General features: G+C 59.7%; 1 protein-coding gene across 1 annotated transcript; it reads left to right on the top strand.

The window, feature by feature from the left end:
• The first annotated feature begins 1,440 nt into the window (after positions 1-1,440).
• Positions 1,441-6,148, top strand: UBALD1 (UBA like domain containing 1). The gene is made up of 3 exons (XM_079719693.1): positions 1,441-1,618; positions 5,052-5,114; positions 5,433-6,148. Exons 1-3 carry the CDS (start codon positions 1,499-1,501, stop codon positions 5,784-5,786), a joined length of 537 nt encoding a protein of 178 aa, XP_079575819.1. The 5' UTR covers positions 1,441-1,498; the 3' UTR covers positions 5,787-6,148.
• Positions 6,149-13,395: the final 7,247 nt, after the last annotated feature.

Genomic DNA, 13,395 nt, shown 5'->3' with positions numbered 1-13,395 from the left:
CGGCATGTGGGATCTTCCCGGACCAGGGTTCGAACCCGTGTCCCCTGCATTGGCAGGAGGATTCTTAACCACTGGGCCACCAGGGAAGTCCCTGTTCTTGGGATTTTTGATGCACGCCCCCACCCCACCCACCAGCCGACCCTTCTACAGTTTGTTCTCTGCATCTCGGGCCAGATCAGAGCCAGGAACAGAGTAAGGGCCCAATAAAGAGTTGCTCAACTAATGAAACTGGTGCCCAGGGAGCGCGGGGAACCGGGATAAGGTCATTCTGAGCCGGAGTGACGAACCCCCAGCCCCAGCTCCAGCTCCGAATCCGCCCGGCCCTGACACTCCCAACCGGCAACGTCAACCGGAAGCGGCGCGTGCGGAGCTGTAAACACAGCCCGCAACACCCTACCCAGCGCTCTGTTCAGCCCCGCCCCCGCCCTCCACGTGACGCGCCCCGCCCGCCCCAACCCAGTGCCCGCCCCCGCTGTTGCCTCATTGGGCGGCCAGCTTTGTTTACCTTATATGGCCAGGTCCTAACACCTCCCGACAGTCCATTGGCTGAGGCGCGGCCTCACTCACTTGACGTCACAAGGACTGAGCGATGCAAATAAACCAGGGCATTCTGGGAATGGGAGTTCGGGGCCGCCCCGGAACTGGCGCCGCGCGGTCCTAGGGTCCGCACACTAACAGCTGAGATTTCCGGCAAAGCACACGAAATTTTGCGTGGGAAAGTGCGAGCATCCTGCAGAGGGTACGCAGATGCTCCAAAAGACTGCCGGTCTCGCCTACCTGTCTCGGTTGCCATCCCTTCCTCTGACGTTCCTCGGGTCTACTGTGTGCTTGGCGGAGCGCCAGGCCGGGGAGGGACCCGTGGTACAAGTGGGCGATGCGAGCTTGTGCCCTGGGTGTTGGGGAAACTCGGAAGGCTTCCTGGAGGCGGTGACTTTAGGCAGAACCCTAAAGGGCAGATTAATTCATTCACTGAACGAGTATCTGTAGGCGCCTACTGTGTGCCAGGCTTTCAGGGCCTTATGGCCCTAGTGCTGTTGATTTGTGCCAAAATTCTTGCCCCCCCCCCCAATAGTGGGCCTACTCAACACAGAGGGATGCCAACCACACTGGGGTTCGGGATACTGGGATCTTGGTAAATACCCTGAGGCTGCGTTTGCGCCCATGCACAGTGTCTGTGGCCCCCGTCTCCTGACCCCCGTCAGTTCAGTCACGGGCCTGGGTAGGTGCCCGTCCAGCTTCTGCACACAGTAGGCGCCCAACGCTCAGACACACCTTCGGCCCCGGCCGGGCCCGCGGCTCCCGGCCGAGCGCGGCGGAAGCGGCGCGGGACTACATCTCCCAGCATGCCCCCCGCGGCCCCGAGCGAGGCGAGGCTCGGTGAGTCAGAGCCGCACAGTAAATATTTGTATTAGCCGGAGCCGGCTCGCTAATGGTGGACGCGTGAGGCGAAGGAGCGCGCGGCGGCGGGAGGCCGGAGCGGGCAGGCGGCGGAGGCGCCATGTCCGTTAACATGGACGAGCTCAAGCACCAGGTCATGATCAACCAGTTCGTGCTGACGGCCGGCTGCGCAGCCGACCAGGCGAAGCAGCTGCTGCAGGCGGCCCACTGGCAGTTCGAGGTGCGCGGCCGGGCTGGGGCCGGGGCGCGGGTGTCCGTCCCGCTTGGCTACGCGTGCAGTGGGACATGTGCGGACCGGTGTGGACACGTGCCGCGGCGCGCTCGGCCGGGGTCGGGCCCGCGCACTTGGCCCGGAGTCCCGGCGGTCGCGCGCCCCGGCGGCCGGGCCGCAGAGCGCACACGCGGCGTGCGGGTCAGGCCCCGCGGCGCGGCCGCGTCTACGCGGCCCCCGGAAACGCCGCCCGCTCGGGGTGGGCGGGAGGGGCAGTCTGCCCCCCACGGGCCCGAATCCCTGCCCCCCAAATTCCCGGGTGATCGGTTTCGGGGCCCCCCTTTTTGTGCGGGTAACGGCCAGGGCGGGGCGGTGCCGAGGCCCAGACGGACAGACTGGCGGGCGGCCGGAAGGAGGACGCCCCAGGCCTGGGCCGAGCTGGACCCACGCCGCCCCCGCCTTGGGAGCCGCAGGTTTGAGATAAGGGAGCCCCGAGCCCGCGGGTGGAGCCGCCCGGTGTGTGTGGGTCTCAGGGTCTGAGGATCTGCGTGTGGGCTGGACAGCTCGGCGGCGCGTGTCCACGTACATGTGCATTTGTATTTACGCACGCGCCACGCTGCGTGTGGACATGTTGGCGCGCGCGCGTGTGTATGTGTGTGTGTGTGTGTAAACACGCAGTCCACCGGGGCGCGGGTGCGGGGTGTGTACCCACAGGTCGCCGTTTTGCAGACGGTGCTCTCGCGTATGCACACATGTGTACTCGGAGCCCCACACTACAGCTACGTGTGCATCTGTGTACCCTGGTCCAGAGGCGTGTCCAGGTGCTCTCCTCTGTGCTGGCCGGCGAATCTACCTGCACAGTGCGTGGCATGGTATACACGGTTCAGTAGCTTCTAGCTTTCAGCCAGCTGGGCAGGAGGTGGGGCTGCCCCAGCCTGGCCCCCACCTCCCCAGGCCTTCCTGACCCATAGGGCAGTACTGCCCAGGGCTTGTGCTGCCAAGAGGCCACCTGGCCTTCCCTACTCTGCCGCCCCAGAAATAACCCAGGATGGTATCTAGGGATGAGGCCAGAGCCCCTTGAGCTCTTCCCCTCACAAGTGTAAGGTCACAGCCCCAGCCAGTCTGTAGAGTCTGTGCCCAGTCCAGGCTTCAGAGCCTGGTTTCTAGATGGGGAGCAAGCTCAGGGAAGGTATTTGGGCCGTAGGAGGGACAGGGAGTCAGGGTACTCTGGAGTTCAGCTTCCTGGGGGTGGGATGGGGATCAGAATTGCTGCCCGAAGGTTGGGACAGTCTGGGGAGGCAGTGGCCTGTCTACCCAGGGGAATCCTTGCTCACTTTCCTACCAGAGATCTCAGGGGGACCGCTAACCCTGCGGTGGTCCTCACATCACAAGATGGGAGGCTGCTCTCTCTGAGCAGGTCCCACTCTCTGGCCTCAGTTTCCTCAGCTGTACCTGGGGCGTGTGAGTTGACCTCTAAGGAGTGAATGGCCAGCCCCCCTTCCAACCCCCGGCAGCCCCACCCTGCAGGAAGCTCCCTAATCAGCCCGTTTGTCTCAAGAGCTGGATGTGGCAAAACTTGCAAAACCACATTCATGGCAGTTTGAGTCCCACATCTGCATACACGGCTCCCCCGTCTGCCTGGGGCTGGGCAGGCAGGTGTCCGGTCTGCCTGGGGCTGGGCAGGCAGGTGTCCGGTGGGAAGCAGCCCTGCCTGTTGGCACTCTCAGCCCAGCCCACAGAGCCTGGCACCAGCTTGGCAGTCACTCAGGCAGCACTGGTTGGTGTCGCTTGGTCACAGGACTTGAAAATGTAACTTTGAAAATGGAAATGCCTGGGGAAAAACTGATCTCAGGAGGGGCAGGAGCAGCTTGTAGACTGGGGAGCTCTGATGGCCCCCAGGGTAGGAGCCCTGTGCGCCAGGCTCCCTGAGTCTCAATTTCACCATGTGTAAAATGGGGAGGCGGATAGTAGGGAGGTCTCCTTAAGGTAAAAATGGATTGTGAACATCCAATCCTTAGGTCTTCCTGGGAGTTCCTGGGAGTGAGTGGGGTTCCTTGTGGTAAACTCCCCTCTGTGCCCTCCACCCCTGGCTGGCTGCACACTTGGACTGAGGGCTGGCGCAGCAGGAGGCCTTGTTTTGGGGTCATACTCTCTGTGATTCAGGTGTTAATGGGGACAGAAGGCTGCTGGAGGGGGACCTGTGTGCTTTAAGGTTGGGGGTGCTTTAGGAAGGCAGGAAAAGGGCAGCCGTTTCTCCCTGGAATCCTCACACACAGCAGTGGCCTTCAGAGTTGCCGTTGGGGGAGGAATGGTTTGGTGTGTCCCTTGGGGCTCCTGGCGGTGTGTGTCACAAGGAGGTGCTTAGAGATCAAGGCCCTCCCCCCAGGTCCCACACCCATGTTTGGGGACACTGGGGTAGGGCGTCTCCAGCAGGAAATTCCCAGAGTAATTCACTTGAATTTAATAATAAAACCCCTAGGGTAAGCCTTAGAAGCCAGGCTGGGTTTCTGGGTGTGTTGGGAGTGGGGGAGGGGCTGACAGCGCTGGGCTGTGGGGTGGTGAGCCCGAGGGGGGAGCCACGGAGGGCAGAGCTGCCCGCAGACCCTTCACACACTTGACGGGCTCCCTCACCCAGCACTTTCGCAAGAGCAGCTGGTTCCTTTATTTTCCTGGACGCCTCTCCTGCAGGGGCCGAACCAGGACACACCAATGCCAGCGGAGGCCACCCTGGGGCCCCTCCCCCCAGCCCCCCAGGGTCACTAGAGGAGCTTGTCTGACCCAGGCCAGCTGCCACCCCCTTTTCCACCCACTTCTCACAGTCCTGGGTGCAAACCCCACTTCAGCCTTCCTCCTGCTCCACCACCTTGAGAACATTCCAAGGAAGGGTCAGGTAACTGGACAGGGGTGCAAACCCCAGACCATCCTACTTAATTCCGGCTCCCCCAGCTGGACCGTGGATCTCCGGAGGTCACTGCTGCTAGGGAGGGGAACCTGCAAGCCACCTAGTCCCGTCTCCCTGTGGTGCAGATGGAGAAACCGAGAACCAGGGCAGGGTCCCTTGGCCAGCCTAGGAGAGGAGCAGGTGGGTTACAGACCCTCAACATCTGGGTGCCTTTGCCGTCCTCTGGCTCATAGACAAGGAAACTGAGGCTCAGGGAGGAGTAGGGACTTGCCATCCATGGAGCTGGTGGCAGTAGGGCTAGAATCTGCCGGAGGCCTTTCCCCATGAGACAGGCCCCCACGTCAGGTGAGCTGGAAGCACTTGGCAGCCAGGTGGCAGACAGTGTCATGAGGGTCCTCCCCACCCACCAGACCTGCCCAGAGGTCCACAGCACCTCTTTGGGCTGTGGCGAGGGTGGAGGGATGACAGGCATGCTGCCTCAACTTGCCAGGCCAGGGCCACAGGGGTCCTGAGGGTAAGCGTGGGCCTTTCTTCCCGCAGACGGCCCTCAGCGCTTTTTTCCAAGAGACCAACATCCCCTACAGCCACCATCACCACCAGATGGTAAGTGTCCCCTGCAGCCCCAAGGGCAGCCCCAGGGGCTGTCCCGGTTCGCGAAAGGGGGAAGCCACCCAGGGCCAAGGAAGGTGCAGTGGCTCTTGGCGACAGAAGAGCCACTGGGATGGGACTCCTGGGAGCCTGGCAGCAGGCACAGTGGGCTAGCCCATCTCGGGCACCACACCTTTCCTCTGTGAGCTCCTGGCTGGTGGACCGCCTGCAGGGTGGGGTGCCTCCAGGGAAGGGGCATGTGTCTTCTCGTGGGAGCCCGGGACCCTTCCAGAAAGGGGGTGCTCACCCCTCTCTGTTCCTCTTCCCCCACAGATGTGCACTCCAGCCAACACCCCCGCCACGCCCCCCAACTTCCCCGATGCCCTCACCATGTTCTCCCGTCTCAAGGCCTCCGAGAGCTTCCACAGCGGAGGCAGCGGCAGCCCGATGGCCGCCACGGCCACGTCGCCCCCGCCGCACTTCCCGCTCACCGCCACCGGCAGCTTCGCGGCACCCAGCTGGCCAGCTGCGGCCTCGCCCCCAGGGGGGGCACAGCACCACCAGCCGCAGCAGCCGCCCCTGTGGACTCCGGCACCCCCTTCCCCGGCGTCAGACTGGCCGCCCCTGGTCCCCCAACAGGCCACCTCAGAACCCAGAGCCCACCCGGCCATGGAGGCCGAGAGATAAGGGAGGCCCCTCCCCCCTCCCGGAGGCCAGAACCCCGTGGGGCGGGGGAGAGGACGTCTCTGCGGGCCCCCTTTACCCTCCTCTGTCTGCACCCCCATTCCCCAGAGCCCTGGCGGGGAGAGACCGGACCCTTGTGCCAGTACACAGGCTGCCCGCATGTGTACCCAGCAGCGCGGGCCTGCGGCACCCAGCTTTCATGGATTTGGTTCAGAGTCGTCTGGGTGCTGGTGGACAGAACCTCAGAGAACAAGCAGCCTTCCCCCGAGGACTCACCCGCCCCACCCCACCCCAGGGGGCTGCGGAGCTCCCTGAGGCTGGTGGGCCTAGATCCCCACCCTCGGGAATGCAGAGCCTTCTCCGCATGTGTGCGTGTCGCTGTGTCTGTGTATTTATATGTATGTCGCTCTTCGAGAAGCAACCTAGTTCATGGGGCAGCTGGACTTTGCATGTTAGAGTGAGCCCCCTCTCCCCTTGTCCGCTGTCCCTCTCCCCAGGGCCCTGCCCCTCTCCCCTGCCCCCTGGGCAGTCAGCCTTGCTGTTCCCTGCAGAGAAAAGGATTGTGGGAAACTCCAGGACTCTTCCCACCCATCCCCCAGCGCCTGCCTGCTGGGGCTGCCTGCATGCCTCCCCAGAGCCCGGGGGTACCCCATCCCCAGTTCCTTTCCCCCTTTTAACAAAGGAGAAGAAAGAGTTCCAAACCACCACCAGGCTCTGTGGTCTTGCCTCGTATCCTAAGCTTTGCTGCCAGCTGGCCCTGTGTGGAGGGGGAGGGAGCCAACGGAGCCCAGAGCAGGGGCCCACCCCCCAGTCCTGCCTGGCTCCACACCGCTCCTGTCTGTTGCTGTCTTTTCAACCACAACATGCTCTGGAATCTTCCTGCCCACCCCAGGCTTTTCCCATGAAGTTAGTTCCTGCCCTGTGTTCCCAGAACCCCTGCCTCTGTCTGCTCACCCTTCCCCCTGTCCGACTGGACAGATCCCGACCTCCAGGGCTAACAGCTGCCTTCCGGTCTGCCTGGGTTTCACAGAGGACTTTTCTTCCTGGCTTAGGGCCCCAGTGACTGGCTGCAGGCTGGACCCTCAGCCCAACCTCCAGCAAACATGCTGTGTGGGCAGGGCCCTCTCTGGGGAGGCACAGGCTACAGCACCCGTAGTAAGATAGCAGGCTTGGATGCAGAGCCCGTGGGGGCTAGCAGCAGGGACCGGACAAGGCTGAGCAGAGTCTAACCTGCAGCTCAAACCTTTGGTTGCTAAGGAGACGAACCACTAGGGCAACAGGCGGTGGATCCCCGGCTGCTACCAAGCCAGGCTGGGGCAGGCACCTGTTCTTGCTCCAAGGGAGAAGCCAGGGCGCCCCACTCTGTCCTGGGCAGCCTGTACCAGTGGAGGGCATCCCTGGGGCAGCTTTGGGAGAAGGTAGCCTCGGCCTTGTACCCCTTCGTGAGGAGCTGGAACGTGGGGAAGGAAGGAGGTGGGGGCCTCTGCAGCTCTTCACTGGCAGACCTTACTCCCTAATCCGGGAGAGCCTGCCGGCACTCAGCCCTCTGTGCACGGCATCTGGGTTGGGGAGTTCTATTTTGGAAGGTCTACTGCTTGACAGGTGTCTCAGCACCTGCCATCAACAGTCCTGCTCTCGCTCCCCAGGGTTGCTGTGCTGCCACCCAGCCTCACCTCTGCCCTGTTGGAGCCTGGACAGGCTCTGCGGACCACTGTCTGTCCCTGCTTATCACTGAAGACTGACCGTGGTGCCCCTGCTCTAGCTGTTCCTTATGTTCTGGAAGTGTGTCCTCACCTTGAAGCCCACCCTTATGGCCTTCAGAGGGGGCGCAGCTCTGCCTGGGGTGCCTGTGGTGAGGGGATTGCGGGATGGGGCAGGATGAGAAGGGGGAGGCTGCCCTAGGCCGCATCAATCTTTACTGCAGCTTCTTCATCCTTTCGGATGGAAGACAATTCTCAGGGAGCTGCCACATCTCCCTCCAAGTGTAGGAAAAATGGTTTGTAGAGGCAAGTATTTCTGGGTTATCTGTAACATGGGGGTTATCTGTAACAGTGTGCCTGAGCTCCCCGGTGCGCAGATTACTGAGGTGGCCGTATGTGTTGGAGCCACACAAGACGGTGTACAGTCCAGAATGTGCACTCAGGCTACCCCAGGTGGGCCCCTGGGTGGCCTGTAAGTGATCCACACCCTCGCTACTGAAAGTGTGGTTCCCAGACCAGCGGCATCACCTGGGAACTTGTTAGAGATGCAGGACCTCAGCCCCCAGCCCAGATCTACTGAAACAGAATCTGCTTCTGACGGGATCCTCACGTGCCCAGTGGACATTCAAGGGTGAGAATGTCCCAACCTGACCAAGCCCAGTTCTGTTTCTGGAGGCCCCCACAGGCTGGGCCTGGAGGTCCCTGGTGGTCTTATTAGGGCTGGCAGGGACTTGAGGTTCCTGTAGATCCAGCTCTTCTAGCGTGGGCACTCTAGACATCAGAGGCTGGGTCCTTCTCTGCCACGGGCGCATCCTGTATGCTGTGAGATGTTGAGCAGTATCCCTGGCCCCTTCCCATGAGTAGATGCCAGTAGCAGCCCCCAGTTGTGACAACCAAAAATGTCTATAGGCACAGTGAAACATCCCCTGGAAGCAAAGTCGCCCCAGTGGAGAGATCCCACTCTGCCTGTGGTTCTGTAGCTGCCTGCACAGCATGGCCTCCAGGGAGCTCCCAGGCCCCACAGCATCAGAATCCCTGGGGAGGCCCTGACAGTACAGTTTTAAACATTCCCCAGGATATCAGTGATCGACTTGTGAATATACTAAAAACCACTCAATCGTATACTTTAAAAACTGTATGGGGGCTTCTCTGGTGGCGCAGTGGTTGAGAATCCGCCTGCCAATGCAGGGGACACGGGTTCGATCCTTGGTCTGGGAAGATCCCACGTGCCGCGGAGCAACTAAGTCCGTGCGCCACAACTACTGAGCCTGTACTCTAGAGCCCGTGAGCCACAACTACTGAGCCTGCATGCCGCAACTACTGAAGCCCGCACACCTAGAGCCTGTGTTCCACGAGAGAAGCCACCGCAACGAGAAGCCTGCGCGCTGCAACGAAGAGTAGCCCCTGCTCACCACAATTAGAGAAAGCCCGCATGCAGCAACAAAGACCCAACACAGCCAAAAATAAATAAATTTATAAAAAACTGTATGGCATGACACTTATGTGTCATAGCTGTTATTAAAAGTAGAATGGCTCCCGGGTGATTCTGATGCAACACAAGCCCCTCATGGCAGCTGGGAGCCACCAGACTCGTGACCCTCCAGCCTGCAGAGCACAAGGGTCCCTTGGGTCCTTGAGGCAACTGTTCTGGAGGAGGGCCCAGGAATCTGATTTCTTTTTAAAATTTTTTAATAGACTTTAAAAGCAGTTTTGTTTTTTTTTCTTTTTTTGAATTTTATTTTTTATATAGCAGGTTCTTGTTATCTGTTTTATACATATTAGTGTGTATATGTCAATCCCAATCTCCCAATTCATCCCACCACCACCACTTTCTCCCCTAGGTGTCCATATGTTTGTTGTCTACATCTGTGTCTCTATTTCTGCCCTGCAAACCGGTTAGGAATCTGATTTCTAACGAGGGCCCCAGGCACAGCGGGAACTGGAGCAGGAGGGGCAGAGGGCAGGGCTGGAGCTTTCCAGCGATGCTGAGGCCCTGCCAGGTGTGAGCATCTGAGCATCTCTCAGGCAAGCAAAGGGGGCAGGAAAGCTCACTCAAGGGGAGCTAGAGGTGGGCCCACATAGATGCCACGTGACCCACAACTCAAGGGCACCACAGAACCAGGAACTTCAATTTCCCCAAACCTGGACTCTCAGAAGCAAAACAAGGAGTCAGTAACCACCTACGACACGTACAAGTGTAAACTGGCTAAAAAGCAAAGCTGCTGATGGAAGAACAGAAGAAAGTCACATTTACAGCCATCCTCAGCTGTCCACCTCGGGCACCTCCTAGGAGCTGCCTCAGCAGCACACAGAGAAGACCAGCCTTGTCACCTCAAAAGTCCAGCCTCTGGGCTTCGTCACCACTAGACTTGAGCTCCAGATCGCTCTCTTTCCAAGATTCCATTGTGAAAACACCATTTGCATCCATGAGGTTGCTGGAAAGAATGTGATCGGAGCTCTCATTTCTGAAGAGGGTACATGGCAGCAGGTGGGAATGGAGGCCCGGCCTCCCCAGGGGACAAGCGGTGGGTGGGCCCTTCAGGTCGGATGTTAAATGATCAGGGCATGGCTCTCTTAGGGGTTTGCAGATTCACAGGCCTCTGATGTGTGCTGTTGGGCTTGATTTGTCGGCCGGCACTTTAAAATCAGGAGAGTTAAAAAAATTTTTTTTAATTAAAAAAAAAAAATCAGAGTTTACAAGAAAAGCCTCACTTCTGGCTTACCTTGGAAAATTTGTAATATCTGGACCAAGTTCCCTTAAGGCCACAAATGGTTGAAGCTGACCACCACGGTGGGGACATAGCTCAGCCTGTCCCTGGCCAGCCAGCCACTCCTCTGGCCACCATGGACATGTGCGTGTCCAGCGTCTGTCTTGCGTCTGCTGGAATCTCTGAAGGGGATTTGCTCTTCATCAGAAGCATCTGTGGAAGTAAATGTCCTCTGTGGGGTGGCAGGGTGGGGGGTGGGGACCTGGGGGGGCGGTGAATAGAGGCTCTGAAATGCTTTCTGTGGGCAGGCAGGGCTCCTCCTTCACAGCTTTAAAGAGAAAGGCTTGTTCTGAGATTCCCTTGGATGAAGGTGGATGCTCCCAGGGCCACTGAGAGCCCCCAGGGCTCTCTGGGAACACGTTGTGGCCGCTGCAGAAAACCACGCTGCTCCGGAGACTGGCCCCCCAGCCCAGTGGCGGGCAGGGCCGTTGTGGCCCTGGTGGTCTCTGAGGGGCTTTTTATAGCAGGACTCATCTGAGGACAGATGAGGGTTTTGACTCCAGCCCCCTCTGCGGGAGGGGAGGGGAAGGCCCACTTCCTGGAGGCCTGTCAGTGGCGTAGCACGAGGTGCTGGGAGCCTGTTGGCAGAGTCCTGCTCTGCTTTCTGGGGCCATTTCTCATATTTATGAGGTGTAAATACTGGGGATCTCATTTTCTACGGATCCTGGGGAAGCCATGAGCAAGAGGAAGAAAGGGGAGAGAGAAGAGAAGCCCCTCTCTGGAGGTTGTGTGTGTGGAGGGTCTCTGCCTAGAGCTCCCAAATCTGTGGAAAGTCGGGGGTCAAGCCAGCCAAGATGGTGGTGCCAGGGGGACCTGTGTGTCCCTAAGAAGTCCCTGCACAGAATGTCCTCCCTCCAGTGCCTCCTGGTGGCCTGCTTTTGGGTACTGGTGGTGCCTTTTACCAAGGCAGATCATCTTGTTTGGGACACGTTTGCTGTCATCAGTTGTTTATACCTTAGGGTTAATGAGTTTGTGGTCTTTGAAAGGAAGAAAATGTTCAGTGACCCTTTTACTTGCATCGGTGGGTTGTGGGGCTGGGTTTGGGGGTGCAGAGCAATCACCACGCTGCACCTCGAGGCAGGACCCTCTGCTTGGCAGCAGGCGTCTCATTCGTGCCCCTCATACCAGGCCAGCCCACATGCTTCCCTCTCCACATGACCGATTCATCTCAGTCTTTTGTTTTGTTTTGGCCGCACCACACCGCTTGCGGGATCTTAGTTCCCCGACCAGGGATCGAACCTGGGCCCTTGGCAGTGAAAGCCCGGAGTCCTATCCACTGGACCACCAGGGAATTCCTTCTCGGTCTTCAAACTGAAAGTTCCAGGGATCCCCTTCACTCCCAGGCAGACCAGGATGGTTGGTCACCCTACTCCTTGTCCAGCTTGGCCCTGCCACTGTGTCCCAGGCCAGGAGCTGTGGTCCCCCCTGCAGAGGAGGAGGCTGGACCCAGGGCCTCCAAAAATTCCCACTCTACTGACCCCATCCCCGGTTCTGTCTGCTCCCCAAGCACCTTCCCCTGCTGGGATGGGGTGGGCCACCCTTCTGAGCAGCAGCCCCAGGAGTAGGTGCAGTACCTCCCTCCCAGCTGCCAAGACCTGCAGTTCCCACCCCTAAGGCTAGAATAGGCGAGGCTTGTCCTTGGCAAAGATCCTGCCTGCACCTCCCACCTGGGATCAGGTCGAAGGTTGGCTTCCCTACCAACCCCCACGGAGGATAGAACTGTCATCTTCAAGATGGCTCCTGGCTGGCTGCAGTTGGGTTCCTGGTTCCCCACCTTTCAAAGCACCCAGGAGGCCTGTTAGTATGCAAAGGGTTACACAGTGACCTACCTGGGTCTTGCTCCTTGCTCCCTGGGCTGCAGGAACCCACTCAAGCGCTGATTCCATTGGTAAATCTGAGAAATGGGCTGGGAAGGCAGCTACGAGGGGCTGAAAGAGCAGGGCTTGGATGCCTGTGGTTCCACACAGGTCAAGGCCGCAGGAGACAAGCCTGACCACACCTGGCATGGGCGCGTCCCCAGGAGCCCCCACCTCTCCATCTGCCTGAGCCCAGGTCACACCTCCTTCTCCTGGAAGTTGGACCCCTCATACCTGTGTACAGCACCCACCCAAGAAGTACAGCCTTCTGGGCAGGTGGCCGGAGAGCTAAGGCCTCACTGTGTGACCCTGGGCAAGTCACACCACTGCCCCTCCCACAGGCCCATGATCTGCCCACCACACAGGACCAGGGCCACACGGGGCGACCGACGTGATGGGGGAGGGGCGGTTTGTTGTGATTCTCTGCCGAGACTCAGCCATGGTGGTTCTGGACAGTGGTTCTGGGAGGCTGACCCTGGGCTGGTGGCCCGAGGAAGAACTGGCAAGTCCACCCACCCATGTGGGACGGGCAAGGCCTCCCCTTGCAGAGGGCATGGGGCCAGTCACCCTTATCCACAATCAGAAAAGTGAGATTTTATTCTGGGGAGAAGCTGACAAAAATACTCATCTGTGATATGGGGGTGGGACCAGGGATGCACTGGCCAGTATCCCCCAAGGCGGTGCAGGTCATCTGGGTCAGGAAGAGCTCGGCCTCATTTGGACACAGTCCTTGGAGAAAGAAAAGAGAAGTCAGGAGTGGCTGCAGGTGAGGAGCAGGGGGAGGGGGAGGCAGGGCTGGGGACAACTGGTGGGGAGGGGCAGGCACGCAACATCCAGGACTCCTTTGGCTGCCCGTCCAGAGGACCCTCCTCCATGCCAGCACCCTGGCTCCCCCAGGGCGGACCCCCGGGCAGCTTGCCCACCCCACTCCCTGACTCGCTCCAGAAGCCTCTGGTGGATGTTGGGGGGAGCCATGCCCCAAAACCATTCAGAGGGAAATTTTTTTTTTTTTTTTAGTCTTTGTGGAATGTGATAGAAGTATCAGAAGCACAGAAAGGGTAGAGGGCGCAACTGGACAACCTAGGGGATGGAAAGGGAGAAAACGCGCAACAGGGAGAAGGAGGGACCAGTGAACCGTCCAAGGGGCAGAAACTACACCAGGCTGCAGGACCCGCCAGGCAGGCGTGAGCAGGCCGGCCTCTGAACCCCAAATCAGGACGCTTTGACCCCCCCGCCAGCGCGGGAACCAAAGAGGCAGAAAGACGCCAAACAGGACAGAGCGGTCCTG

This window comes from Hyperoodon ampullatus (genome assembly GCF_949752795.1).
Source record: "Hyperoodon ampullatus genome assembly, chromosome: 14".
Taxonomy (NCBI): Eukaryota; Metazoa; Chordata; class Mammalia; order Artiodactyla; family Ziphiidae; genus Hyperoodon; species Hyperoodon ampullatus.
This window is presented reverse-complemented; position numbering and strand designations above follow the sequence as displayed.

What these genes read in the sequence shown, in the direction of transcription:
- UBALD1 (XM_079719693.1), top strand. Translation starts at nt 1,499, where the DNA reads ATGTCCGTTAACATGGACGAGCTCAAGCACCAGGTCATGATCAACCAG. An exon ending in CGGCCCACTGGCAGTTCGAG is followed by an intron (nt 1,619 to 5,051) that starts GTGCGCGGCCGG and finishes TTCTTCCCGCAG; the next exon opens with ACGGCCCTCAGCGCTTTTTT. An exon ending in GCCACCATCACCACCAGATG is followed by an intron (nt 5,115 to 5,432) that starts GTAAGTGTCCCC and finishes CTTCCCCCACAG; the next exon opens with ATGTGCACTCCAGCCAACAC.